General features: G+C 44.4%; 1 protein-coding gene across 2 annotated transcripts in view; it reads left to right on the forward strand.

Annotated features, from left to right (window-relative positions):
- The first annotated feature begins 1,550 nt into the window (after window positions 1-1,550).
- Window positions 1,551-25,405, forward strand: part of SLC38A3 (solute carrier family 38 member 3) — a 34,779-nt gene continuing 10,924 nt past the window's right edge. Inside the window, exons 1-6 of one of the 2 annotated variants that reach the window (XM_072420334.1) lie at window positions 1,551-1,689; window positions 20,557-20,655; window positions 20,922-21,000; window positions 21,422-21,537; window positions 24,745-24,818; window positions 25,007-25,099. In XM_072420334.1, the coding sequence (XP_072276435.1) occupies window positions 20,567-20,655; window positions 20,922-21,000; window positions 21,422-21,537; window positions 24,745-24,818; window positions 25,007-25,099 (451 nt within the window). In that variant the 5' untranslated portion in view covers window positions 1,551-1,689; window positions 20,557-20,566. Of the gene's footprint in view, window positions 1,690-16,290; window positions 16,402-20,556; window positions 20,656-20,921; window positions 21,001-21,421; window positions 21,538-24,744; window positions 24,819-25,006; window positions 25,100-25,405 lie in introns of those variants that run through there. The other variant, XM_072420335.1, reaches the window with a different exon arrangement.

Below are 25,405 nucleotides of genomic sequence, written 5' to 3' on the forward strand. Positions count from 1 at the left end.
CCTTCATCCCCAGAGCCCACTTGTCTGCCTTTTATCTAATTTAATTTCTCACTTTTTTATCCTGCATTGTGTTGTTTTTCCCTTTTTTTCCCAGTCCGTTGTCTTTACAGATATTTTACCATTCCGCTGAACCTTTGTGTCAGCACAGCCTGGGCCAGACAAGTGGAGGTGACCCTTCAACGCTTGTCCTGAAAATGTAACTGTTAAAGTAAATTATTAAAATAAACAGAAATCAATGCAAAAAATCAATACAAAGAAAATGATTGGCCCAATAAATGAAGAAAACCTACTGTGTTAGCACGTCTGGGACCACTCCAGGGGCGCATTATTACCCCTTGGAAACAAAAAATTGGCTGCATGGTGCAATGATTGTGGATATGGCCCAATGTGCCAATATGGACCGCAATAGAGAGGGGCAAATTAGAAGAGCTGCAAGATAAAGGTGTCTGTGTAGAAGGGGTATAAGTGAGCAGATAGATATGAGCATATTAAAGTATGTATTGCAGGGAAAAATAGAGAGGTCTGTAGTGAGGAAAAGGGGTCTATAGTGAGGGTAGTGCAGGGGTCTGTATAGAGGGGAAAAAGAGAGGGGTCTGTAATCAAGAGAAGAATAGAGGGCTCTGTAATGAGGGTAGTTGAGAGGAAAAGGAGAGAGGCGTCTACAGTGTGGGGAGGAACATAGAGAGACCTCTAATAAGGGGTAGAATAGAGGGGTTCATAATAGTGGGGTCTGTAGTGTGTAGAAGAATAGGGGGGTCTGTAGTGAGGACAGGATAGGGGTCTGTGGACTTAGAAGCGATGGATGAGTCTATAATGAGGGTAAGAACAGAGAAGTCTGTCAAGGGAGGTAGGATAGGGGTTGCGAGGTCTGTAACATGAAGAAGAGTATAGGGGTCTAAAGTGAGGGGTAAGATAGAAGGGTCTGTACAGAGGGGCAGAATAGGGGGCCTGTAGAGAGGGTCAGAATATAGAGCTCTGTGATGAGGAAATATTAGTGGGGTCTATAGATTGTAAAAAGGATATAAAGTTCTTAAGGGGCAGGATGGGGGGGGGTCTGTAGTGTGGAAGGAACTATAGAATGGAGGAGAATATAGAGGTCTGGAGCCGGGGCAGAAAAGTAGAGTTTTAACAGAGGGCAAAATGGGGGTCTGTCAAGGGAACCAGAACAGAGAGATTAGTTGAGTGGAACAAGATAGACAAGAGGTCTCCAGAGATGAGCATGGTAGAAGAGTCTGTACAGAGGGGCAGGATAGAGTTATAAGTCATAGAGGGGTCTCTGTGGGGGTATACAGGACAAATATAGGGAACTGTAGAGAGGGGCAGGATGGTGGTATGTAGTGAGGGGGTGTTGGTGGGGTCTGTAGTATGGAAAGGGATATGGGGTCTGAAGTTAGGTGTAGAATAGTGTTAGGAGTAATAGAGGGGTCTGTGTGGGAAAATACTGAGCACATGCAGGGGTTGAGGAGCATAGGAGGTTCTTGTATCCTCTCCCCTCCCTATACAGGAGGAGGGGCCCCTAATCATTAACTGCACACACAGGGGGACGGACCTTTAAATCCTCTAACAGTCAGTCTGCTGCTGGAGTGGAGCTCATTGCTGTCTTTGCCTCTTCTTGGACCTCACTAAGCACTCTGTAGTCTCATTTATCTGGCTGGAAAGTTTGAACAGAAAAAGAAACTTTGTATCCAGGTAAGTCTCCACTCTTGTGTGAAATGTAAGTGTGCTGGGTACAGGAGGAGTGTAATAGAAAGTTATGTGTCTGTATTGTGAGCACATGGAGATCCTGGGGAGCCATGTCATAAATGTAATCAGCTGCCCCTTCATCTCATATGAGATTTCTGCATGTATATCTGGTATGTATACAAAAATATATATATTTCACATGCTGCCGAAATCAGTAAATGACTATTACCCCATTCTGTATGGATTGTGGGCTGAAGGGTGCATGACTGGAACATGAACTCCATGTGCATATCCCAGTTGGTTGCAGATATGCGGAAACAATCACAAATCTCATTATTTTAGCATTGTATGAAATGTTTTTCACTCTGAGAAAACTCTCTTGAATGATTGATGATTATTAGAATTCTGTAGGAGTATTTAGTGGTCAGTGTGGGTCCATGCAGCAGCCCTCCAGTGCCATTTAGTTAGTAAAGTTAGAAAAGTTGAGATCATACATGGAAATGATGTAATTATATTTCAGTTGGTTATATTTTCAGTTGTTTTCAACTGAATACCCTTAATATTGTAAAAACATTTGCAGAACTCTCTCTATTACTTCTGCATGTATACTTCTCTCTTCTTTCCCTCTCCTCTCTCTTTTCTGTGTATACCCATGTTCCCTCCTTCTTTACATAATACCCCTTTCTCTTTTTTTTTCTCTCTATCATTTTGCTGTATCTCCTTTTCATTCTTACTCCCCTTCCCTTATTATCTCTATCTGTCTATCCTCACCTAGTTTTGATATTCAATTTTTGAATTTGTGGTATAAAGAATTGTCTATATGAACTCCATTAATATCCCCCCCCCCCGCCCAACACCCCCATCACTTCCAGCATGGATTCCAGTTTTCCCTCTTGTAGGATTTGCACACACATTTGATTCTGTCACTTCCATAACTGGATTATTAGATTTTAGACAAGGATATAATCTAATTAATGTAATATGAATGAGATTAGCTCCCTATAATCTTCAGAACAGATTATCAGATTCTTGGAGCTGAAAATCTTTTTGATGGGTTTATTCACATCTGCAATGATTGGGACAAAATTCTTCATCAGACTTATCCGCATAAACAAATTAAAAAAAATGTTCATTCTACCTGAAGTAAGATCTTCTTATCCTTCTTGTGTCTACATTTCTGCAGCAATAATTTCCCATTGCACGTGTTCATTGCCTCAAAGCAGAATTTGGATCTCAGAACTTGTCAGATTTTATCATTGTAATGTGTGTGGGCACCGTTCATGTGATTCTATATACAATGCCCGCACAGTACAGAGGGATTCATTGAAGCCATTGATGGATTGTCCAGGATTTTTATTGCATTATTTTATTTTAGAACATAAAGAAGAGTTATAATCCGTTAGGATACATACGGGATTTTCTTCTGGACATATATTATATTGCAACAGGTTTGTCCCAATTCCAGCTGTTGCATTATGAGCTTGTTGGACATCCCATTTTGAAATCTCATGCACATAACCTTACCATCTCTATACTGTAGACAAACATGTTAGAAAGACATTGCAGACATTTGTGCTCTTCCAGCCTTGTGGTTACAGGTTGGTGAAGACTTATTCTGTTCCTCCATGACTGTGCCCGGGGTACAAAGTCAGCTTCATAAAGACATGGGGTCAGCAGTTTGGTGTTGGGGAACTCGAGTGTCCTGCATAAAACCTACTTTTTTCTCATCCAACATTAGTGCCTGACCTCCCAAATGGGGCCATATCCTCACCATCAGTACCTGACTTCACCTATGAGGGGGCAGTACCTGACAAATAGGGGCAAATTCCCACAGACACAATCCAAAATCTTCTAGAAGTGTGGAGTATATTATAGGGGACAACACCATATTGGTGGTGGGGGGGGGGGGGGGGGGGGGGGGGGGGTCTTCATATTGGTAAATATTCTGGAATGGACCAAACAAACTTATATAGGTGTCATGGTCAGGTGACTATATAGTGCAGGCATATGATGGTGAAATCACAATAATGCTACTTGTCATAGACAACCGTATGTCAGTGTCAATTTTGAGTTTCATGGGCCATTTGCTGTCTCCTAATGCTGACAAATCCAATGCTCCTCGCAGGTGAGTCCTGGTTGTTCTGCACATGTGTTATATGTCAGGGTCACACAAACAGTAAGATCAGGTAATGTATTACTGGTAATCAGCGGCAGCTCACCAGGTGCTGAGAAGGTCCGGCATGTACATAGAATACTCATAAAAATAAACTTGAAAGGAACATCACAGCTGTTGTGAGCTGACCCCACTGATTCTACAATCACAGGACTAAAAGTGCACAACATTCAGGCAAAAGGTAACTCTTCACCAAGTGCAGTTTTTGGATCTGTGATCATAGAATAAATGGACTAAAAACTAAGGGTTTTGTGCTGTATATATGATTGTCATCAGTTGGTGGTTGTGTTGTGATTAAATTATAGTAAGACATGGCCCTGTGTTAGGGTTATGTTATTATGTGGTCACCTGCAGGGGTTGTGTTTCAATGTGGTCCTTATATTATAATATGCCAAGGTCTTATGTTGGGGGTTTTGATGTGTCCCTTTGGCAGGGGTTCCTGAGGCGGGGGTTATGTTATCATACAGTCCTGTGTTGGGTGTTAAATTATGATGGGGTACTGTGTAGGGGGTTAAAATTTAATGGGTCCTGTGTTGGGAATTATGTTATGATGGAGTCATGCGTTGGGGGTTATTATTTGATGGGGTCCTGTGAAGGGGGTTATATTATGATGTGGTCCTCCTGTGTAGGGAGTTATATTAAGATGGGATTCTGTATTGGGGGATATAAATATGATGGGGTCCTGTGTAGGGGGTTATATTATGATGGGGTTCTGTGTTGGGGGGTAATTTTATCATCCAGTTCTGTGTTAGAGGTATATTATATTGGGGTCCTGTACTGGGGGTTACGTGATGATGGGGTTCTGTGTTGGGGGTTATATTATGATGGGGTCCTGTGTGGGTTATGTTATAAAACACTCCTGTGTCTGGGTTACGTTTTGATGTACATGGGGTCAATATGAAGGGCTAGTTACAGAAAAGCCCCATCTCAGGTAGTAGGTTTAGGGGGTCCTGTTTGGCTGCTCTCACACTGCTGGTTGGGGCAGATACACTGCAGAGCAGACTTCTGAATAATCCTGCAATATGTGGGGGGAGATTTGTCTGTGTTATAGATCCAGGGATCTGATTTATAACCATTAATGTTTGTACAAGAATGATAATAAAATATTTATTCACCTTCTATAATATTTATGGGAAATGAATTATAATAAATATTATTCATATAAATATTACACATTGTCTCTATTATATTGTACAATATTATGAGCATTGATATTATGATAACAGTCAGCAGTGATGTTAAACACAAATATAAATAAAATTGTCACTTTACAGATACGGTTTTATTCACCATGAGGCTGCCACATACACCTAGGACTGTGGGCAGATGTTAATAATTACCCCTTTTGCCCCAGGCAGTCCTGGCTATATGTCCTGGTGCGGTCCCTTTAAATGGCAGTACGTGCAGCAGAGGCTTCATGCTGTCTGGATGGATCGGAATATTTCTCTCTTTATATTTATCCAACATCAACACATCCGTACATCGAGTAACCTGTGCTGGAATGTGCGCCCCTCTGGTACCGGAGCCTTTCCCTGCCAGTCCAGCTGCTGTCTGGGGAATATTGTCACAGAGCTGAGATCATCTTCTTTTCCATTTCTGAGTCTGTAATATTTTCCTGTTTAATGATTTCTTCATTTTCTGCCCCTTTTGCCAGTTCTTTCCCCAGTCTTGTTGGTTACCATTAGCACTGCAGAAAAGACTGGAAATGATAGATGAGGACCAGAAAACTTTGCAGTCTGATCAATTACAATTTTGCAGTCTGATCACTGGAGGGGAGAGGAGACTGAGGCCATGCTTCCTCCTGCATGGAGCAGACTGAAACATTATCTCGGCCTAGACAAAGTCATTACCTGTTTCTCTGCATCATTGAAGCTTCCCCATATTTCAGGTCCTGTATGTTCCTGTTGTCAGTTACCCCAAATTGTGTTTTTGTTATATCAGGGAATATATCTACACATCCTGATTTTCCATCACCATCATTATCAGGTCTGAGGAATTTTTCAGCACAGGGATATTGCACAGACAGCAGCAGACATATTTGCATGCAGTGTGCCGCATTATCAGTGTCTTTTTAATATTATTACCTGCCTTTTGACGTGTTGGAAGACAGTGCTGTAGGCATGCATGGCAACATGCAATGACCCCCCAATGCTGGAGGAATGAAATACCTTCCACAAGGTGACACCGCCTGTTCCTGGCAGAACATCTCTAGGGTACATGTAGCTTTTCTGAGAATCTGTACTATAAAGTTGGAAATAAGCAATGCTGTGTGACCCCAAAACTGAGCATTCTCTGTACACATCTCAATCACATTCAGCACCCGAACAGCATGGGATCCAGGCGTTTATCAAAGAGAACCACACGGGCTGCTCCTGGCCCTTCATAGAAATGAATGCAGAACTGAGTAGATAGAGGAACCCTCCAGCAGGTGTTGGGTGCATGGAGTGCATAGAGACCAAATCTACTTCACAGAACGTGATTTTGTTGCAAAACTTCCTGTTTCATGGAAATAAGTTAAAATAAACCTCCAATGCTGCTGGACATCACCAGGGGAAATGGCAGCAAAATGGTCTTGTTAGGCATTGCATTGTTTATAAAAAAAAAGTCATGTGATCTCCATGTCAGCACCACTGCTGGCGAGGCTTTGTTTATATGAACAGCTATCATTGTATAGAGCACAGCCATATCTACAAAGCCTCCCTGACTTTAGTGAGGGCCACTAAAATCACCAAAAACCAAACAAATTTCTTTTTCCCCAATGCCCTTAGGTGCATTCTCCGGGGCACTGCCCTTTGGGATAGTTCAGAAAAATCACCTGGAATTTCTAGAAAAGGTGATAGAAGTTTTCAGAAGACAATAAACATAAAATGTTGAACTTTATTGGCGGTTTAATAAGGTGAACATTACCTATAAAAAGGGGGAGATTGTTCTTGTAGAAAATGCTGAGCCGTCACTCTTCTCTGACTTTTCTTCCACTCGTCATTGACAATCTTGTTAACCCTCTGGTGATCTGTAAGAGATTTTTCAAGTTGAACTCTGGGCATATAAACTTCCATTGAAGCATTAAATATTGTGCAAAGCTTGTACAAAAAAGAGCTGTGGGTGGAGCCAAGCAGCTCCACCCACTACAAGCTGTCTGCAGAACAACTTCAGGAGGGGGCGGAGTCCAGACCGGTCTCCCTGCACTTGGACAAAGAGCCCCAGTGACCAGTCTTTATTATTTTATATGGGAAACATTTCTGTGGTCTGCACTGCTTCGCCATGACACCATCGTACTGGTAATTCTCACCGCTCTCTCCTTCCTGTAAGTTCCATCTAAGCACCAAATAAAGTGCAGTCACTCCCACTTTATGTACAGATTTTAGCTGATCACACTGGCTGGATTTAGGGATTATTTAATGACTTTTAAATCAATATAAAGGTGAAACAGAGGAATTGCTGAGATCTGCCCGCCCATTTGTTGTATTATGGGAGTGTAATGGGGTAAAGGTGTATGATGTAAGGTGTTGGGGGAAGAGCCGTGTGTTTATTCTGTGATTGATCATTTTTATTAATTAGCCCGGAATGCCATAAAATGGATTTTCCAATATTTTCCGGTGTAAATCCGTCACCTCTGTGATGTATGTGGAAGTATAATGGATTTATAGCTCCTTTATCAGTGCAGCCCCTAATGACTGTGAATGGCTATTCTGATGGTCAGCTCATGGTCAAGAGAACCTGTCACCGCACCCCTTACCTCAACACCACTCAACCACAGGATTACATGGGACAGATTTCATGCTATTCAAAGCCTCCCTGGTGCAGACAATCTGGGGGGCCATCTTGGAAGAGATATTAGCAACTCCAGCAGACTCGGAGCCGTCATTCAATGACACCCTATAGTATTCCCCATTGGGATAGGAGGAGGGGAGGAGCTGGGCCAGCACAAGAAGCAAATAGAAGAAGAGAGGGACATGATGCGTAAGGATGAAGTAAGCTGTGCTAGGAAATGACTCCTTCTGGAATTTTCTGTGCTTTTACAAGCAATTTTTTAGTTGGGGACAGGGTCTCTTTAGAGAAGGGCATTGTGGGTAAAAAGATTGTAGTAAAAGGAATTTGTGACATCTGATTTATTCTCCTTTCATAATAAATATCAATTGTCATGCCATGGCAAGCCTTATTACAATAAACAACATGTGACCATACACAGCCAATCAGAAGCTAGCGGTGGGAAGTACTGGTTGCTGAATGCTCAGACATGTGTCATGTACATTTCCACAGAGGATGAAGATTTTACTGTCATGAAAGAAGACAAAATGTACAGTTGTAGTGTTAGCTGTAATGTTGTGTATGTGACTGGTTCTCTTTATTCTCCCTGTGAATTAAATGCTTACAGAGGGCATTCAGTGAAAGTATGTCTTTATGTTTGTGACTGCTTATCACCTCCCCCCACTGGGTGTGATATTGCTTTTACCCCCATATGGGTAGCACTGTTTACAAGAAAATGCCCCCTGTCGTTTATACCCAGCATGCACCTCTCCCGGCCTGGTCACCCCTCAGGGCTCTCCTAGTGCAACCAAAGCAATGTACATATATATAAATACATCTGGTGTGCGGGTGACCCCTGACAATCCCCCCCCCCCCCCCCTCGGGTAAAGAAACTTAAAATGTGCTGCTGACGCAAATGATCTGTGACACCAGTCACCCCGACATTCTATACCAGCCTCATATAAAGGAAAATGTTATTGTAAAAAAACCTTACACTCCCCCCCAACATAGACACAGCATGGAACAAAGGGTCTGTGGGGCTGATGGGGCTCTGTAGAGCACTGCGGTATATGTCAGAGCTATATAATGTATAATAATGGAGTGTGACTGCGGGGGGACATTAGATTGTCAGCTCTTCTCTACAGAGACTGATGGGACTGGCCCAGTGGTCTCTACAGCACTATGGTATTTGGTCGAGGAATGTAAATGTTTGATAATAGTTTATATGTGACTGTGGGGAGACAGAGTGTCAGCTCCTCTGTACAGAGACTGATGGGACTGGCTCAGTTTTTCATGTAAATGTATATTATTAGTGTGTCACTTTGGGGGGACATAAGACTGTCAGCTCCTGTGTTACACAGACTGATGGGGCTCTGTACAGCACTATGGTATATATCGGTGATATAAAAATACATTAAAGTAGTAATTGAGGTCAGGGATCTGGAAGGGATTGGGGTTGAGTGGTGCTGCGTGCGATCAGATATCTGGCTGTGGATGTGTGTGAAGCTCAGATTAGAGAGTGATAATCTGAACCGTTTGATCAGATTAATTGGAAATCTCTTCATTCATCATCAGATTAGGGCAGTGTTGGATCCTCCAGTATAATGATGAGTAGGTGTTAGATGATAGTGAACACAATATATATCGCTGTCTGTGTCCCCGCTTCTGCTTGTCCTGATGGACATTGTTACCGGGACTGAACAAAATTTTGTCACCAGAAAAGAAAGTGAAGGGAAATTCATCAGTGGGGGAAATCTATCACCGATGCCATGACAAATGTCTGAGGGAGGATCTCTGTGCAGAAAGACAAAAAATGTGAGATCACAGAATACTCCAAGAGGGGGTTTGTTTGATAAATAGTAAATTTCCAGGGGTAAATTTTCAGTCCCTGGTGTCACTATGGAAGGTGGTGACCACTGTTCTGCTCTGTGTCCTGTCATTTTCTGGGTCCGGGAACACCCTTTGGGGCTGTGTGAGTCAGAGTGTGGAGACAAGGCCTATCTTATCACTCCTGGAAAAGTATTTTTCCATTGTGGCCTCCTGAAGGTTTGCTACCCTAATTAGACTCCAGGCGGAATTCACATAAAATGTTAAACAACTTTGTGCTGTGCGGAGTCTGAAAACTGCGTGCTTTGTCTGTGTGCTGTATACATTGTGTGCTGTATACTGTACAATGGGTGATATATACTGGGTTCCAGGTAATGTGTGCTGAAGACATTGTATGCTGTGTGCCACATATAAAGTGTGCTATGTGTGTATAAAATGTGTGCTATTTACACACATATCTGTTCCAGGTAGTGTGTACCATGTACTGTATACTGTGCTATGTACCACGTGCTATGTCTGTATGCTGTATGCAATGGACCTGATTTATTAACGCTCTCCAAGGCTGGAGAGAATATACTTTCATCAGTGAGGCTGGGTGATCCAGCAAACCTGCAATGGATCTGATCCAGGATTGACAACATTTGCTAAAAACTAGCAAATGACTTTAAAAAAATCTATATCAGGTTTGCTGGATCACCCAGCTTCGCTCATGAAAGTGTATGCTCCCTGGCCTTGGAGAGCCTTAAAAAATAAGGCCCAATGTGTGCTATATACTGGGTGCCAGGTAATGTGTGCTGTATACAATGTGTGCTATATTTGCGTGCTATGTCTGTGTGGTGTATACAATATGTGCTATGTGCCATATATAATGTGCTATATACTGGATACTATAATCTGTGCTGTATACAATATGTGCGGTGTGCTGTTTACTGGATGCTGTATACAATGTGTGCTATATACTGTGTGCCATGTGCCACGGAATGTGTGCCGTATACAATGTGCGCTATATACTGCGTGCTATATACTGGGTGTTGTATACCCTGATATCACAGTACCCCCCCCCCCCCCCCCTTCTCTTTTTTCCTTTAATAATGTCTCCATCTGCATTCTCCTCCAGTTTGATTATGGGGATGGGACTTGCTGTATATTGTGTGGGTCGGACAGAGACGCACTGACAGGTCCTCTTTATTAGGTGTTTTGTAGGTGGTGGAGTGTTTGGTGCATTATATGGAGGTAAGTACACACAGCACATAGGTAGACACATTGTACACACATTCCGGGTGAATACGGTGAAGGACGTTCGAATTCTGTGCGCAGTGATTTTTGGCACAATCGTTGTCTCCTCTGAGGCTCGTGATTGGGGTCACCTGGCTTTCATCAGGTCCACTGTTTGACCAGGGGGGTGACACGGCCCGGGGATATATTTAGACGTTCTGCAGGCAAAAAGTTAGAGGTCATCTTCCTGGAACTTTGGATTCTGTGCAGAGTAGTGACCAAGCACACAATACCCAGCATGCCGTGCAGAGGGGGGGGGGGCAGTATGGCAGATGGTCCCCAGTGGATGATGGCTGGGTATTGGGGGGCCCCAATAGAAAAAACATGCAATTATTTTACTACATCACACTGGGCAAACAAGATAGGGCAATACGCTTTTAGTGCACCAATAGTGGGGACAGCAAATCCCAATGAATCAGGAAAGTTCAGATCAGTTATTAAAGAACCTAAAATGATGTCATACACAGTGATGACATCATTCCTCTGTCCTACGCAGTGATGATATCATTCCTCTGTCCCCTGCCGTGATGATATAATTCCTCTTGCCTACGCAGTGATGATATAATTCCTCTGTCCCCTGCCATGATGATGTCACTCCTCTGTCCAATGCAGTGATGATGTCACTCCTCACAGTGATGAGGTGGACTGTTCAGGTTTAGGCCACCAGTAGCACCTCTCCAGCTAATGCCCCTCCCCTCCTCTATCTTTGGTGTTGCTGTCCTTCTTGCCATGGCAAAGTGACAACACCTGCTGTTTCCAGGGTCTCCTAACCCCATTTCATCTTTACTCCACCCTGCACCTCCTCTCCATAGTCACTGTTATCCTCAGTGACTCATTTCACCAGGAAATATTTCCCATTTATAATTTAGCATAATCTCAAATTTCCAAACGTTGGAGCAATTTGTACCCCTTTATTAGAGCTGGGCTGAGGTGCCACGCCCTGATCATAGGAGAAGCCAAGTCTGGGATGAAGCTTTTATTATGAAAGTCTCCATGAATTAATTCCATGTCAAATTGTACTGCGATAAGATTATTCTTCGGAAACGCTCCACCTTTTTTTATGACGCCCAATTAGTGACTTTGTCTAGGCTAGAGTAATGTCATCAGTCTGTTGCAGGCAAGAAGAAGCATTTCTATAGTCTCCTTCCCACCCAGTGATCCAACTACAACATTATAACTTTGTATCGGTCACAAAGGGACAGTCTGCAGCAAGGACTGTTGTGTCTTCTCTGGGCCCTGGATGATACGTGAACAATAATGGCGCCATCCTTCAAGGCAGAGAAGCAGATGAAGGCATTGTCAGGGGAAGGGCTGTACTGTGATCTCGGTGACAGGTAGAATATACCTGGATGTATTACACGGATCAGAATGCTGCACATAACAAGAACAAATTTATCTGATGACAGGTCCCCTCTGAACACATCCATCACAGCGTCCTCTACAGGACATTTCCAGGCTGCAGAGTCTCAGTCGTGGTGCAGACTTTCAACCGCTGTGTTCACTTTGTAAAATATTTTCCTGAAATGTACCAGACAGAGGGATGATGAAATGACAAAATTTAACATTGTGTCACACTCCAAAACTGAAAACCTGGAGTGTTGGGGACACAGAGCACTGGGGGGGCTAAATGTTGGCCCTGAGAACCCCGCCAGTTATGCGCCGTCCTGCGTTATATATATATAGATACATATTTATATATTGAAGACACATGCAGCCGGTATAATGATCCAATGTAACCCTCTGCAATGTATAACAACCACCCTCTCATTGTGTGTTTTATGGGTGGAAAATATCAAGGCGACAGAACCTAAACATGTGCGCCTGTAGCCAGGCCGTCTCTCTGATTACTCTGCGTCATCGCAAAATGCGCAGGCAAATGTACTCAGCAGCTCACATCGCGTCCTATAAATACAGAATGGGGTCACTTCTGAGCCGGGAGAGCTAACATTCCACATTGCAGCCAGCAGCCGGCAGGACGGGGTTAAATGAGGTCACAGCGGATGGGGGGCAGTGCTCTAATGGTATCATATATCTGTACTCATGTGACTCCATAGAGTACAACATACAGAATCCATACACTGTGTCCTGGTCACATGGCGGGTGTCATATATGGGGGCGTATAAACATTATTTAACCCCTCCCCCCAATACAACCTTAATATAGTGTCTCCTTTGAGATACATTTCATAAATTTCCTGTTTTCAAAAATATCTGAAAAATGTATCCTTATCTTCTCCTAGATCGTAAGCTCTTGTGGGCAGGGTCCTGTCCTCCTCTGTATTTGTGTCTTTCATTTGCAACCCCTATTTAATGTACAGCGCTGCATAATATGTTGGCGCTATATAAATCCTGTTTATTCTTAATAATACTAATAATAATAATAATAATGGTCTGAACAAGTAGCCTGTACACAGCACACCATCTAATAATAAACTGACACATAATTAACTTGTATAAAACGGAGACAATAGAATGTTTCTGCACAGTAGCGCCATCCATGGATCAGACTGAGACTGGTGATGATTATAGCAGAATGGTTTCAATGGGGTTTTTCCTCTAATAAGGAAATCTCTGCTCTGATTGGTGGATCTGAGTGATCAAAAGCTACGTACACACTTCCAATTATTATCGTTGGAAAACGAACGACGAACGATGCTGCACGATATTTTCGAACGATCGTATAGCACCGATCCTGCACATAGAGATAACGACACGATCGTTCGTAGATATTGTACACACAATAGATACGATCGTTTAAGCGATAGAGGAACTATGTGCACGACAGGAAAGTGAACGAACGTTCGTTCATTACGCATGCTCAGCCCATGGACGATCAACGAACGACCGTACACACGAACGATGTTCAACGATCGTCGTCCGATCCGCCGGTCCGGTCGTTCGTTTCCAACGAGTTTCCTCGTTCGTCGGCGTCGTTGGTTACTTTTTTACGAACGATTTTTTGCCCAATCGATCGTTCGTCGTTCGATTGGAACGATAAAAATTGGAAGTGTGTACGCACCTAAAGTCTAACTGTGCAAAATGTAAAAACAAAGACAAGATGATATTGTTTTTTCCTTTTTTGATTTCAAAAAACTCTTAACACGTTCCAGGATCCTAAACCCCTTTCTTCAGGGCCAATGTAAAACAAATGGAATTGAGATGTAAGACTCTTTTGACTTTAAAGTAAATAAAGAACTTTAGACACATCATTTTCATTTGGCTGTTTATTCTCTATCTACGCTCCTAGATTGTAAGCTCTTCTGGGCAGGGTCCTCCCCTCCTCCTGTGTCCCTGTCTGTATCTGTCTGTAATTTGCAAACCCTATTTATTGTACAGCACTGCATAATATGTTGGCACTATATAAGTACTGCTTCTTAATAATAATAATAATTTGTAGATCCTCCCGTAGTATTATGGAGGCTTCTGTACTGCTGAGATAAGATCAGGTGCATGCCTTTTGTTTCCAGTCAGTTTGATATGACTGGTGCACTAGTAGAACAGAGATCTCATTATGATAAGGCACATAAACTCAGATATGCAGTTTATGTTCCTGGATTGGCATATATCGGGGATTGAAATCTGGAGAACATTTATAGACTGATTTAGGATGATTCTCTGGTAAATTTCCGTAATGTCAGGTTATGTGCGGTGCATTTAGGATTTGATTTGCTGATCTCCTTATATTGGAGTTATATATCGCAGTGTCCTCGTTCAACACTTTCTAAGGTGTTCACAGTTTGTAATGGGGAGGAGGGGCCCAATGTACATAGAGACCCTTATAATACAGGGTGGGGTCTGATGTGAAGAGTCAGCTCTTGTGCACATCCAGCCACAACCTGCAGGCATGATGCATAGTCTATTCCAGAGGTCCTGAATGCTGGGAGATGCAGAGGGGTTCCAGGGGGCTATTGAGGGGTACCTGGGTAACAGTCAATGAAAATTGCTTCATATTTCCATATTACCTGGCATGTTGAAAGATCTCCCCATATTATAATAATTGTACAGTACCAGGGGCCTCACACCTCCAGGGGCCCCTTACTGCCATTATCCAGATATCATTGTCATTGTTGCCACATCCCCTGTTGTAGGGTCTCTCCGCCAAAAGAGCCCATTGATTAGTGTGAAGCTGATAACGTTGGCGTCGCTCATGTTTGACTGAAGTTTAATTGGCAGGTGGAGTCCCATCTATTGCGGAATCTCTGGAAATTTTCTGAATGCAGCACTGTGCTCATCAGGGGCACCATCAGAGAAGCCGGGGATCATGGGAACAGAAATGGCGCAATATTGGTAATCACGATGATGACTTTCTCAATCATATTAGTTCACAAACTGAGATCCACAAACTGAGAAATCTCTCTGAATTATTTATTCCCAATTCATTATAAATAAATGAACTTCAGTCATAAAAAGCTGAATATCCTTTATAATGAGGAGCTGAATAGGAGCTGCATAAGACCTGCATAAAAGCTGCATTGGTCACCAATAGGATAGCAAACCGAGTACCCAACACCCTCACTAGCTAAGGCCAGGAATGCTAATATGGAAATGTCTCTGTATTCACTCTGTTATTGGGCAGAAGATATTTCTTAAAGTGGACCTGGTGAGGACTCCCCAATCCAGACACCCCTACATTACAGCATTTCACATATCAGGCTGATAAAACTGGGGGTCCTAAAGGGGTAGTTAGTCATTAAGGAATGCAGGATAGCAGTGAACAGAGGGGTCACAGCAGAGAAGGTTGCAGTGAATGCCAGATTATTGCTTTGGATGCGGCAGTGAGATTACTTCTGTCTGCTCTCATCATGATTGATAATCAAAAATAATCAATATGATTGCTGACACTCTGATACAAATTTGCTGATTGATCCAGGAGAAGTGTTGTCACCTTCGGGCCACTGCTTGCACTACAGTGACCTAGAACATTTTTATAGGGGGTGTGGTTATCAGTGCGCTTGTCAATCAGAACCTGACTACGCCCAGTCCCACCCACTGTTTTCTAAATTGACATCCCTGACTCCTCCTACTGTGATCTGCAGTGTCCGGAGGGGGGATGTATGAGATACAAATAATGGAGGATTTGTCCCAATTGGGGAAGGTAAAAAAGTCCTTGTTTTGAATATAAAGGATTTTTCAATCCCAGTACCAGATTTATGTTCTTATAATAGCAGGTTAACCCAGACGCAGCCATCTCCTGGACACTGTCCAGCCAGGCCCCGTGCAGCCACAATTCATAATGTTTGCACATATGACACGAATATTGTCATAGGAGATAAAATCTGGAAATAGAGATATTAATGGTGTATAAAGCTCTCGGTTAATTTCCGCCTATTAATGTCATCACTCAACAAACTGGCAGAGATTGGAGCGTCAGTCACAGGTCGCCAGTGGCGGTTTGGTGACACCTGGTTTTCCGGATTCAAGTGGTTGTGATCAGATAAAATCTCTGCTAAACAGAAGCTGGCAGACTGGGGTGGGTGGTACAGGGGGTCAGGCAGAGTTCAGGGCCATTCTGGACTTTCACAATTCTGAACTATTTTGTCAGTCATAGGGACAGAGCGTTCTGCTGCGATAGTGACATCACAAGGGGGAGGGGGAGGTGGCACTGCCACTACGAAATCACATAATAGTGTTACTTTCTAACATTATGCGCCACTGCTGCTGCTGAAACCTCACTTTATCTCTGCCCGCTGCCCATATGTAAGTATCACCACCAATACTTAGTACATAGCACTGGGATTGTCCATGAATTGTTCTGTAATTCAGATTTGGTAGAATGCGTCCAATGGTGGGACAGGAGTCCACACAGTGTACAAGGTTTAGTCTTGGGCTTCATGACAAATTAGTAGCAGGCTGGACCCAACAATACACTTTGGACTATTCACAGCTCTCTGTACCAGGTATGGCCACACTTATACCAGCTTATGCCCATCACTGTACTGACCTAAGTTCATTTTTATACTGCCCTGTGCCGATCCCTATGCCTTCCTATGCAAACCTCTATATTTGGTAATGCCCACACTTTTACCAGCCTGTGTTTGTCTCTATACTGGCCTATGCTGATCTCTATGTCTTCCTATTCAAACTTCCTAATACCAGTTAATGCCCACACTTATACCAGCCTATGTCCATCCCATACTGGCTTATGCTGTTGTCTATGCCACCCTATGCCTAACTCTTTATACTAGGTACTACCCACATTTATAACTGCCTGTTCACACCTTTGTATAGCAGCCTAACCCTATCTGTATACCGGTCTATGCCAATCTATATACTAGCCTATGCCCCCCTCTGTAGTAGTCTACACTAATTGCTATACTGACCTATTCCCTTTCTATACCAGCTTATGTCTACCTTTCTATACCATGTAACACCCACATTTATAGAAGCCTATATCTAATTCTTTACCATTCTATGCCAATCTCCATACTATCCTATGTCTATCTCTATATCGGTGTATGCTGATCTCTATGCCATCTTATAGACACCTCTTTATGCCTGGTAATACCCACATTCCTACCAGCCTATTTACACCTCTGTATAGCAATTTCTGATTCTATACCAGTCTATGCCAATCTATATACCAGCCTAGGCCTGTCTGCACTGGCTTATTCCCTTTCTGTAGTAGTCTATGCTAATCACTATACTGGCATATGTCCTTATTATACCAGCCTATATCTACCTTTCTTTACCAAGTAATACCCATATTTATAGCAGCCCATACCTAATTCTTTACCTTTCTATGCCAATCTCTATACCAGCCTATGCCCCTCTCTATACCAGTCTATGCCCATCTCTATAGCAGTCTATGCCAATCTCTATACTGACCTTTGTTGATCTCTAGGCCATCTTAGGACCACCTCTTTATACCAGGTAATACCAATATTAATACCAGCTTGTTCACACCTCTGCAAAGCAATGTATTCCCATTTCTATGCCAATCTATATACCAGCCCATGCCCATCTCTGTAGCAGGTAATATCCACATTTATACCAGCCCAATAACACCTCTATATAGCAGCCTAATTCCATCTTTATACCAGTCTATGCCGATCTGTATACCAGCCTACTCCCATTTATAGCCATCCATGCCAACCTCTATACCAGCCCAGGCCCATCTCTGTAGCAGGTATTAAACACATTTATACCAGACAATTTACTCTGCTGTATAGCAGCCTATATTTGCTTCTATACCAGTCTATGCCAATCTCTATACCAGCCTACTCCCATCTATAGCAATCTATGACGATCTCTGCAGCAGTCTTTGTCCATCTGCATACTGGCCCATGCCCAGTCTATGCCCAGCCTTTGCCCATCTCTTTGCCCCAGCTGGTATGTGATATTTCTGGGCCTTGGTTAGTAACCTTGGCAGGGATGGTTGGGGGGAGGGAAACCATCAATAAATATATTCAGCTCTTGAATTAGATGCAGGTGGTCAGAGGACTGCATGGAGGGTGTCAGGCAGTGAAGGTCGATCCTGGTGAAATTTTCAGCTCTGTGCTGCCAAAATGTTCCTTAAACTGCAAATCTCAGAACATAACATAAAATAAAATTTAGGGAATGCAGAGCTAAGTGCAGCAACCAATCAGAACAACCGATCGCTGGATGGCGGATTCTGATTGGCTCTCCCTGGGCTCCTGCACTCAGCTCCTTACCAAGGAATCCTAGAAGTGTGGAGATGTCAGAGAGCTTTTCATGCTGGAAATGGGCAACCTGTGACATGAATATAAAAAGTTACAAAGAATAAAATATAAGAAGGGTGCAGACAGGGGGAGGGGGGCGTCACAGAAATTCTCATAGTTGTGACAACTGCAACATTGTATCCAAAGACCTACAGTATATCATCCCATGTAACAGATACTTCTAGAGCCTGTGCAGACATATTGAGGAGATGATTGGTTGTTTGGGTTGTGGAGAAAAAGACAGGTCCTCTTAACTGAATGGGAAACTGCTGGAACTTTTCTATAAATTGATCCTGCCAGAAATCATGTGATAATCTCCTGGTTCCCAGCTATTTTTAATTATAGCTCCCTATCACTAGTCAGAGGAGGAGAGGGGGAGGTGTTCTATTGTCTTAGGGTGACATCTTGCTACTCCATAGTTAAAATACAGTGAGTGTTGTCACCCTAGGGCAGGAAGTTTACTACTGGCAGGATCACCAGGAAAGCTATAATGAATGCAGCCACCACATCTAAGGGATGATAAACTGTAATATTTCAATATTTTTTGTTTTTGCATTTCAATACACGTCATACTTTTGCTGATCATTTCCTTCTGGGTCATTTATTCACAGTGAGATTCACCCCCTGTTAAATTTTGTATAGGGGATGAGATATAGCCGGGGTAGACTTGGTGGAGCCCCCCTTTAGGTTTCTTGTGCTGACACAGATTGTGAATGGAACATGGAGGAGGGGTCATTGTGCCGAAACTGTGACACCGGGAAACCAGAGACCGTCCTTTTAGTAGAGTTGCCACAACAACGCCACGTGTGTGCCCTCTCCCCCCTTCTCCGCTGGAGATCGCCGTGCGCCCTGTGCGATAGATCCAATTTATTCTTCTTCCACTTTTATTTTTTAAATCCATGAATCTGGTTGGAAGTTCAAGGAATTGGGGGGGGGGGGGACACTTCGCTGGAAAATAGTCCAAGGATGAACCTGTGGCTGGGGGGAGGGGGCAAAGTGAGGGGGGCATAGAGGGGAGTATAGTGGGGGAGGGGGAATAAAGGGGCTTTGTCAGCACTTAAACCGAAAATCTTAGCGCAGACTGATGAGGTCAGTTATTTATAGGTTTTTTTTTAACTCCCAAACATGCCTAGGGATTAGGCAGAGTGTGTGTGTGTGGGGGGTAATTAGTGTGACCCTAATGAAACAATTAGTGTACTACCCCCCTCCCCCCCTCGTCATGGGTCAGCTGCAATGCTGGGAGTTATTCTCCATTGTGACATTTTGCCCATAAGGCCCATTATGAGGGGCTCCCGCCATCTCTGTGCTGAATTCTCAGTCTGGCCATGATGGACTTGTGGTACCCCTGCACCTGTAATTCTGGTTGTCCCATTATGAGGGGTTCTCACTATCCCTGTGCTGAGTTCCTGGGTCTGTACCCATTCTGTGCCCATTATGGGTATTATTTCCTGCTGTGTTAAACCCTTCTCATTGGTTGGTGTGAAATTGTTGTATTTGTTGAATGGACCCCCCCCAGCTCTATGCCTGTCCATATCCCCCTCTCCTTGCTGCTGACCTCCTGTCTGTACTCTGTATGACCTCCGTGCACTCAGCAGATTTGTTACAAGGTTTTGGTTGCTCTGATTTACAATTCTAGGTAATAATCCGCTTTGCCCTGCGTGTAAATCCATTTTATAGAACATTTTTGCTGCATTTGCTGGGCTATGACACGTCGGCCTGTTCACACGGCTGGGCTGGGTCTGATCGGGGATAATGGGCATCTGCCTATAGGCTTCCGAAGGACTATGAAATGTTTTTTTCCCAGCATTGGTACAAAATGTAACGATTACAAAATGTTTTGTACACATTGTCACATGTTGTCACTAGACCCTCAGCCGCCATTGGGCCGGGAAGGTAAATGTTTTCTTGTTGATGCCCACAGAGTGGTGCCAAAGGTTGTGGGCACCGGTGTTGTCACCATCAGCTGGTGGCCACTTTCTCCCGCCTTGCCTCTCCCGCTGCCGTTTGCTCTCCTTATCTTGTTTGTTTTCAGGGAGCAGAAAGCAGCAGGCGGAGTGCAGAGTTGACGAGCAAACACGCAGCAGATTACGCACACCACGTCCGTGTAAACACAACGCCAATGGTGTCCGGGATTTGGGGATTCACCCGGCTGCCCTGTTTTTGTGTCTTACAGCCCCCTGAACATGGAATTCCCAGCACAGACAGAGATGGTGGATATGAGGCTGGGGGAGAAGACCAACGGGACGTTGGGGACTGAGAGCCCGGATCCCAGGTAAGATGGGTGACACAGAGGGGGAGGGAGGTTCTGGTATTGGTGCCCACATGGTCACTCTGGGACCCGGCTAGGATGGGCAACTTCAGAAATCATCCCAAATTGCTCTGGATGGGATCTCGTCTCTAACTCTGTACTACACTCACCCCCCTTACTGTCTATAACATACCTTGTAATACACTCTTTACCCCTTCCCCAAAAACCAGCCAACCCCATTTTCCACCTTCAGAGTGACCCTACACTAACATTTAGTGATATTTCCACAGTTACACCGGAGTGGACAGCCAGGAGTTGGAGGAATTTCTGCCCCATGTCACCGGAAAGGAAAAAATGAGATTTACTGATGTGAGTACCGGCCAGCGTACCTAACTGACCCTGACCCCTAATACCAACCTGGACTCAACACAGACCCCAAACACTGACCCTAAACCCCAACCTGAACCCCTTAACTCTGACATGGACCACTAACATCAACCCCTAAGACTGACTCCGATTACCAACCCCTAACACTGACTCCAAATACCAATTCAAACTCCCAACACTGACCCCAAACCCCGACTCAAACCACTAACACAGACCCCTAACACTGACCCTAAACCCCAACCTGAACCCCTAACACTGACCCCAATCACTGACATGGACCCCTAACACCAAACCCTAAGACTGACTCTCTAACCTCCCAGGTAGCTGCCTGGTGGCACAGCAGTGGGGTGGCACAGTTGGGGGGTCTTTGGCTCCGCTCTGATTGTATTTCCTCCTCCCGCAGTTCGAGGGGAAGACCTCCTTCGGCATGTCTGTATTCAACCTCAGCAACGCCATCATGGGGAGCGGCATCCTGGGACTGGCATACGCCATGGCGAACACTGGAATCCTCCTCTTCCTGTGAGTACATTCAACAGTCAGACAGTCATCCTCTGCAGGGAGTGCTGGGACTTGTAGTGCAGGAGGAGTTATATGTACATACTGCTACTGCTTGGTTTCTTCTGAAAATGCTAATTTACTGGCTTCAGTATGTCAAGACCTCATTGGCTGCTTGATTGCCTGAGATAATGCTGAAGCCAAAGGATTAACATGACAGCCAGGAAATTAAAATATTCAGAAGGAAGCTGAGGATGGCAGCCACAGCCTGTGTTACCGATATTCATGAAGCACCTGCGTTGGCCAGGTCCCTCCTATGCTGTGATAAGTGATGACTCTGCTGCTATTTACTAGCATCATCGCCTCCCCCACAGCACAAAATGAAAGCATTCAACTGCAGTCACACCCTGACCCTGCCCTGCATCCTGCCCTCACCCTGTGCCATGACCCCTTCCTGCTCTGTTCTGCATCCTGCCCTCACCCTGTTCCCTGACCCCTCCTGCCCATGCCCCTGCCCTGCATGCTGCAGATGGTGGCATTTCCAGGGGGAGTCATGTGATCTCTGTAAAAGGTAAGAACACCTGGAGGTGTCATCCTGATCATTTTATATCTGATGACAGGTCCACTTTATACCTCATTTTGGGTGCAGAGTCCACAGTGCACAGTGTGAATTCTGAGGGGTTCTCATTGTTGTGTTGATCCCAGAATGGCGTGATGGGCTCTGGAATTAGGTATTTGCCGCCCTCGGCTGAACGCTTGTAGCTCTTTGCATTTCCATCCCACTCAGCTTGGCACACTGCAGAGCTGGGGGACTGCATGCACTCCAGCACGGCTTCATCTCCTATTGACTTTCTTGCATCACACAATACAAATGTGACACATTCAGCTCGCAGGATTCCATCCTCAGATTTTCAGGCCGATGTTATAAATCTGACAAGAATGTGACCCGACAAGAATGGTTGTGCCCCCCGAAATGTCCCAGACCTTTGCTGCCATCTTCATACCCCCCAGAATTCCAGCACCTGGCATTGGATTTATTAAAGTCGCTTCATTTCAATTTCATGAATTTCCTATAAATGGCAAATTATTTGCAGCTTCCTGATTTAGGTCCTCGGTGCGGTGGACACTAAATTAGAAATAGAAGTGGTGGGACGGCCTGTCCTGCGTCCTGGTAAGGAGCACACAGTGTCTCTCTGTACCCTGTGCCTCTTTTAGTGGGCACTGAGCCCAGGTAGCAGTGCTCCTGCTTTCCCAGCTGCAGCCTGCACTCCCAGGGACATCCAATACGGCTGTTCCGGGGAGCTGGCACTGCGGTGGGTGTAATAGAAAGGGCTGGCGATGGTACAGAGACTCCGCGCTGCCTTTGTCTGGCTCCACAATAATTACTCCAAATACAGGGCGCTCAGATCCCGAGAGTTGCCGGTGTCAGGTTCCCCTTCTGATGACTGCATGGAGGATGTCACTCGATACTCAGATGATCCTTCACCCTCTAAATAGGATCTGCAGTGTTGTGTGACCCCCAAGCAGCAGGCAGTGCCAAACAAGATGCAGATACAGTGCCAGTCTACAAATGTTTATGTCCAACTCCATGGAAACCCAAACTGGGTAATCCAGGGATCTCTGGGAGTCATGAATAATTTTCAGGTTTTACGCTAAAATAATATTTCCTCTTTTCATCTCAGTGCTGCTGATCTCCTGCAGCCTTTTCCTCATACACAGCGGAGCACAGCGGAGTGCAGCTCGTTCTTCCCTCCCGTCTCCATAGAACAGAACGGCGCTGTGTGCACATCACTCACTCATTCATCAGCCGCTGGAAGCAATCCCCAAAGATAATTTCCAAGGACTCTTTATGGGGCTGTACAGAGAGCCTGCTGCTTCCAGTCACCCCTGACCCATAGACCTGAAAAGTTGGAGAGGAGCAGTTAAATCACCGTCAGCACTATTCATCAGATGAAAAAAAAAATCCATAAGTGCTGCAAAACTTCAGGATAAATAGGTAAAATATGCCCCCCCCCCCACGGGCCCCCTCCCACCCCACACAAATAACTATAAGGGGAAAGGATTGTAAAAACATCAACACTGATAACGATATTTACACAGCAAGCAAAACAACTTAATAAAGCTCCAACCAATCGATAAATGTTCTGTTCTTTGATAAACATAAACCAATTACCCTCCCCTCTTTCCCCCATCCCCTCCATCCCATGTGTGCCTCTCACCTTGGGGTATACCTACACTGACTTCAGGATTAGGCTCCACCCACCTCAATCTCCTGTCCAATGAGAACTCTTCCACAGGTGCCAAAGGTGCACAGAGGAGTGTCGTGTGTCTGATGGGAATCACATCTCCCCTGTTATTGGAAGGACAGATAATTGATACATTTTCTATACATTGTTGCAGTATTTTAATGCCCCCTAGCTGGGAGGGGGGGTCAGACAGGAAGCTCAAGGTAATAGAGGTGCGATGAGTGGGAGGTCATTCACCATCACAGGAACACGCGCTGCTGTTTAATATTGTGAGCGGCTGCACCTGGGGCCCGGAATGGGATTGGCCAACCCCTCAGCGTTCCAGCTGCTCATTCCCATAACTCAGGGCCGGTAACAGGAAATGTGCGGCATCTCCTGCCAATCCCGGCCTCGATCTGCCCCAGCTCTGCCACGCGCAGTTTCCAATTTCCCTAATGTCCTACCCCCCACAGAACACATTACTGATTCATGTTTAGACGGAATGTGAGTAATCCCAACACGCTACATGTATGTCAAGGGATGGATGGACCTATGAGGTACCTTAAGTATAGCAGCACCCAGCAAGTAATCCCTAATAAATTATAAGCTCTATGAGCAAGGCCCCATTGTTTGATTTGATGGTAAAATTCTGGGCACCGGGATCGGATTGTCAGCATAGAACTGTTCCGTTCCGTGGATTTTATTCATTGTTAGAAATATTCAATTTATGAAAAACAATAATATGCAGTGAATCATTTATTTTTGTTTTAGAAGTTCAGCAGTTACGATTAGCCCAGTAAACATGTGACAAGAAGCTGACAGTGCCACCTGCTGACTGCAGATAGTACATATGTTTATTGCATTAAGTTTTATTGCTGAGGGGTTTCACCCCCTTTTTTTGTCCTGCTGACAATTTTCACAAAGACAGGTGAAGATCGGAAGAAAATTGTGCTGAACATTTGGGGTTTGTAACATTTTTTTTTTTTTTTTTTTTTTTGTATTTTAGGTTCCTCCTGACGGCGGTTGCCCTTCTGTCTACATACTCCATCCACCTGCTGCTGAAATCCTCCGGGATTGTTGGTGAGATTTCCTGTATATGAGATGACCTTTACTCTAAGAATGCTGCCTGCCTGGCTGTCATGCTGATCCTTTGGGTATCTGAATTTGCCCCCCAGACAGCCAGACGGTCGGTATTTTCAGGTACTCAGCCATTTGTCTGTCTTAGGATTTGGTCTTCGTGCGGCTCAGTCTGTCGCTCTCTGTTGCAGGGATTCGCGCCTATGAACAGCTAGGGTTCAAAGCCTTTGGGACGCCGGGGAAGATGGCTGCTGCCATTGCAATAACGCTGCAGAATATTGGAGGTAAATTTCTCCTTATCAGATGATATTGTGATCCATAATAATATAAGAATACCTGGAGGAACTACAAATACCAGCATGTCTTCTTCAGACACTGGAGACAAGCTATGTGCTGTGGGAGGGGCGGATACACAACATTGTGGGAGGGGCAGAGACACATACCTCACCATTGTGGGAGTGGCAGAGACACATACCTCACCATAGCGGAAGGATATATACACAATAACTATAAAATAGTAATAATAAGGAGCCGGAGATCTTCCAGGTTGTGTAGCTGAGACACAATTATCTGACAGGTGATTAAATCCA

Source organism: Pyxicephalus adspersus, chromosome 8 (assembly GCF_032062135.1).
Source record: "Pyxicephalus adspersus chromosome 8, UCB_Pads_2.0, whole genome shotgun sequence".
Lineage (NCBI taxonomy): Eukaryota > Metazoa > Chordata > Amphibia > Anura > Pyxicephalidae > Pyxicephalus > Pyxicephalus adspersus.